Raw genomic sequence first — 2629 nt, 5'->3', positions numbered from 1 at the left:
GGGGGGGGGCGGGGGGGGGGGGGGGGTGGCTGCATGCAGATTTGGGAGGGGCGTTAGTGCATTATGGGGCCAGGCCCAGCCCGCGGCCACCGAGGGGTTAATGGAGTTAGGAGCACTGGGGTGCGGGGGGAGTGGGCGTACCTTCACCCTCGGGGCCTTTGCTGGGCCTGGGGTCGGGGTCTGGAAGAGAAGAGGGGGTGGCTGAGGGGGCTGGGCTGGGCTGGGGAGGGGAGGAGGTCTCAGGGCACCCCCCACGTACTGGGGGTGTCTCGGGCCCAGCGTGCTGCTGCTGCATCCAGGATCCCAAAGCCCCGGCGCCGCGGTGGCTCCTCCAACTTCCGGTTGCCCGAAATCTAGGGACCAAGAAATGAGGGGGGGCGAAGGGGAGACTGAGGGGACCCAGGCCTCCCACCCCGCTGCATGGAACCCAGGTGTCCGGGCTCCCAGCACCCCGCATTGCAGAGAGCCCAGGGGTCCAGACCCCACCTTCTTGCGGAAGAAGTGCCCCTTGGATTTCTTGCTGTCACCAGTGCGGGTCTTCACTCCCAGATGCTTCATGTAGGCGGCAATGGAGGCGAAGATGGCCAAGCTACATGGGGGACAGAGGCGTTGGGAAGGCAGGGGCATGAGTGAGGGTTGCGGGGAAGCCGCCCTCCCCCCACCCCCCAGGAAAGGCAATGGCCCCACCAGGTTGAGACCCGCCCCCACCCCCCCACAGCCCCTCTCACCTGCGCTCCTCGTCCGTGGAGATTGTGGATCTGGGGAGGAAGAGGGGGAAATCATGAGGCCAGAAATCCAGGAAGGAGTCTGGGGTGGGGGGAGCCCAGGTCAACTTAGCTAAAACCCGCCATCCCCCCGCCAGCCAGCATCACATCCCAAAGACCTTGTTACACCCAGCCCCACACCCCAGGTCTGTGATACCCGCCCCGATGGCCACCCCAGAGCCAGGTGCACAGCCTCACCGGCCCGCCAGCCCCATCGCGACGCTTCCATGCGCGTGTCAGGGTCCGTGAGCTGCCTGGGGGCATGTTCTAGGCTCAGGTTGGGTGTGCAGGGCCAGTGCTGGGCTGGGGCTTTATATGGGGATAGGGGATGATGCAACCAGCAGCAAGAGGCTGGAGGCAGAGGCGGGGGACACCCCCTCCCTGCACAGCTGGATGTCCCTCCCCCGCGTGGGAACAGTTGGGACCTGCCAGATGTGTTGGAGGCCTGGCAGCCAGCCCAGAACAGTAGGGGGGCTGCAGGTCGGGAATGAGGGGCCCTGGGGGCATGGGGCTGTGGGTCTCGAGTGAGGAACACTGGCAGGGCAGGGGGCTGCATATTGGGAGTGAGGGGCGCTGGCAGGGCTGTCCCCAGGTGCCTGCTGGCTCTGGGCCTTCCAGGTCCTGGGGGTTTCCACTCACTGCATGTCCTCCAGCCGCGCTAGCAGCGTCTCTGCCAGCTGCTTCTCTTTAGCCTCCCGGATGCTCTTGTCCCGGGTCTGATATGACTCCAGCTCCCCCAGCTCAGCTGCTCCAGGGGTCATGCCCATTTGCCGATTTGACCTACCTCAGGGGCAGGGATCAGAGGGGTCAGAGGGTACCAGCTTGGCCCCCTGGCCACCTCCCAACCCCTCCAGCCCCTGCCCCCACCTGAAGACTTCGAGCTGCCGGGTGATCTCGGGCTCCTGGGCAAACTGGATTTCTGTCAGGAACTGGCGTTGAATGTCATCGGGCAGCAGTTCTGGCCGGATCCGGTCTGTAGGGCCAGGGTTGTGAGCTTCTTCCAGCAGTGCCCTGCAACCCCCCCCCATGCTGCAAACTTCTCCAAGCAGTGCCCCAGCTGCCAGCCAGACTGAGTGTGAGCTGGCTCTGGGGAAGCTGCCAGCTGAGTCATCAGCCTGGGAACCGCCATGTTGGGGCCGGCGCTGGCGGGATGCGGCTGGGTGCGGCAGGGCTGGGGGAACAGGGCTGAGGCCCTGACATCCACCAGGTGGCGCCGGGCACTCTCAGCCAGCCTGGCCCCTGCACTTCCGGGTCCTCATGGGAGTGAGGAGCACCGGAAGGGCTGGGAGCTGTGAGTTAGGAATGAGGCTGGGGGGGCAGGGGCTGCAGGTTAGGAGTGAGAGGGACCAGCAGGGCTGGGAGCTGCAGGTTGGGAGTGAGGGGCCACCTGGTTCTTCCCAGCTGCCATGTCCCACCAGTGACACTCACCGAGCTCAAACTGCACCTGTTCCGGGATGGGGACCCGCAGGAGCTGCCGGGGGAGATGGGGTCAGGGGTGGTTGTGGGGAGGTCAGGATGGAGTTGGGGGTGAGGAGGACATCGGGGAAGGGCATGGGACTGTAGCAGGATTGGGGAGCAGGTCTGACACCCTGGGGAGTCCAGCTGGGCAGAGCCTGGGGTGGGGGTGCTGGAAGGAGAGGGGAGAGGATTCCCCCAGGTGTTTAGATGGGGATGAGGGGTATATAGGGCAGCCTTGGGGTGTCCAGGGAAGTTGGGGGAGTCCCAAGGGGATCTGGAGGGTCCATGGCGGGGTCCCTTACCCCGGCCTTGTCGATGAAGCTGTGATAGAAATCCACAAACTGCTTCTTCGCCTCTTTGGCGCCAAGGCTGCGCAGCAGCTCTGCGTGGAGGAAGCAGAGCTGGGG

The 2629-nt window shown here is 65.3% G+C and overlaps 1 protein-coding gene across 1 annotated transcript in view; it reads right to left on the bottom strand.

The window, feature by feature from the left end:
- The window catches only part of ARHGEF1 (Rho guanine nucleotide exchange factor 1), a gene marked incomplete at its 5' end in the record, with an annotated part of 9195 nt that overhangs the window by 6061 nt on the left and 505 nt on the right, over positions 1-2629 (bottom strand). The window contains 8 exon segments of the mRNA XM_025194584.1: positions 117-180; positions 260-353; positions 487-589; positions 729-758; positions 1404-1544; positions 1632-1737; positions 2193-2235; positions 2525-2623. Coding sequence (XP_025050369.1) covers positions 117-180; positions 260-353; positions 487-589; positions 729-758; positions 1404-1544; positions 1632-1737; positions 2193-2235; positions 2525-2623 — 680 coding nt within the window.

The sequence above is a fragment of the Alligator sinensis genome, unplaced genomic scaffold (genome assembly GCF_000455745.1).
Source record: "Alligator sinensis unplaced genomic scaffold, ASM45574v1 scaffold1575_1, whole genome shotgun sequence".
Classification (NCBI taxonomy): domain Eukaryota; kingdom Metazoa; phylum Chordata; order Crocodylia; family Alligatoridae; genus Alligator; species Alligator sinensis.
Note: the sequence above shows the minus strand (reverse complement) of the source record. Positions and strands in the feature narration are given on the sequence as shown.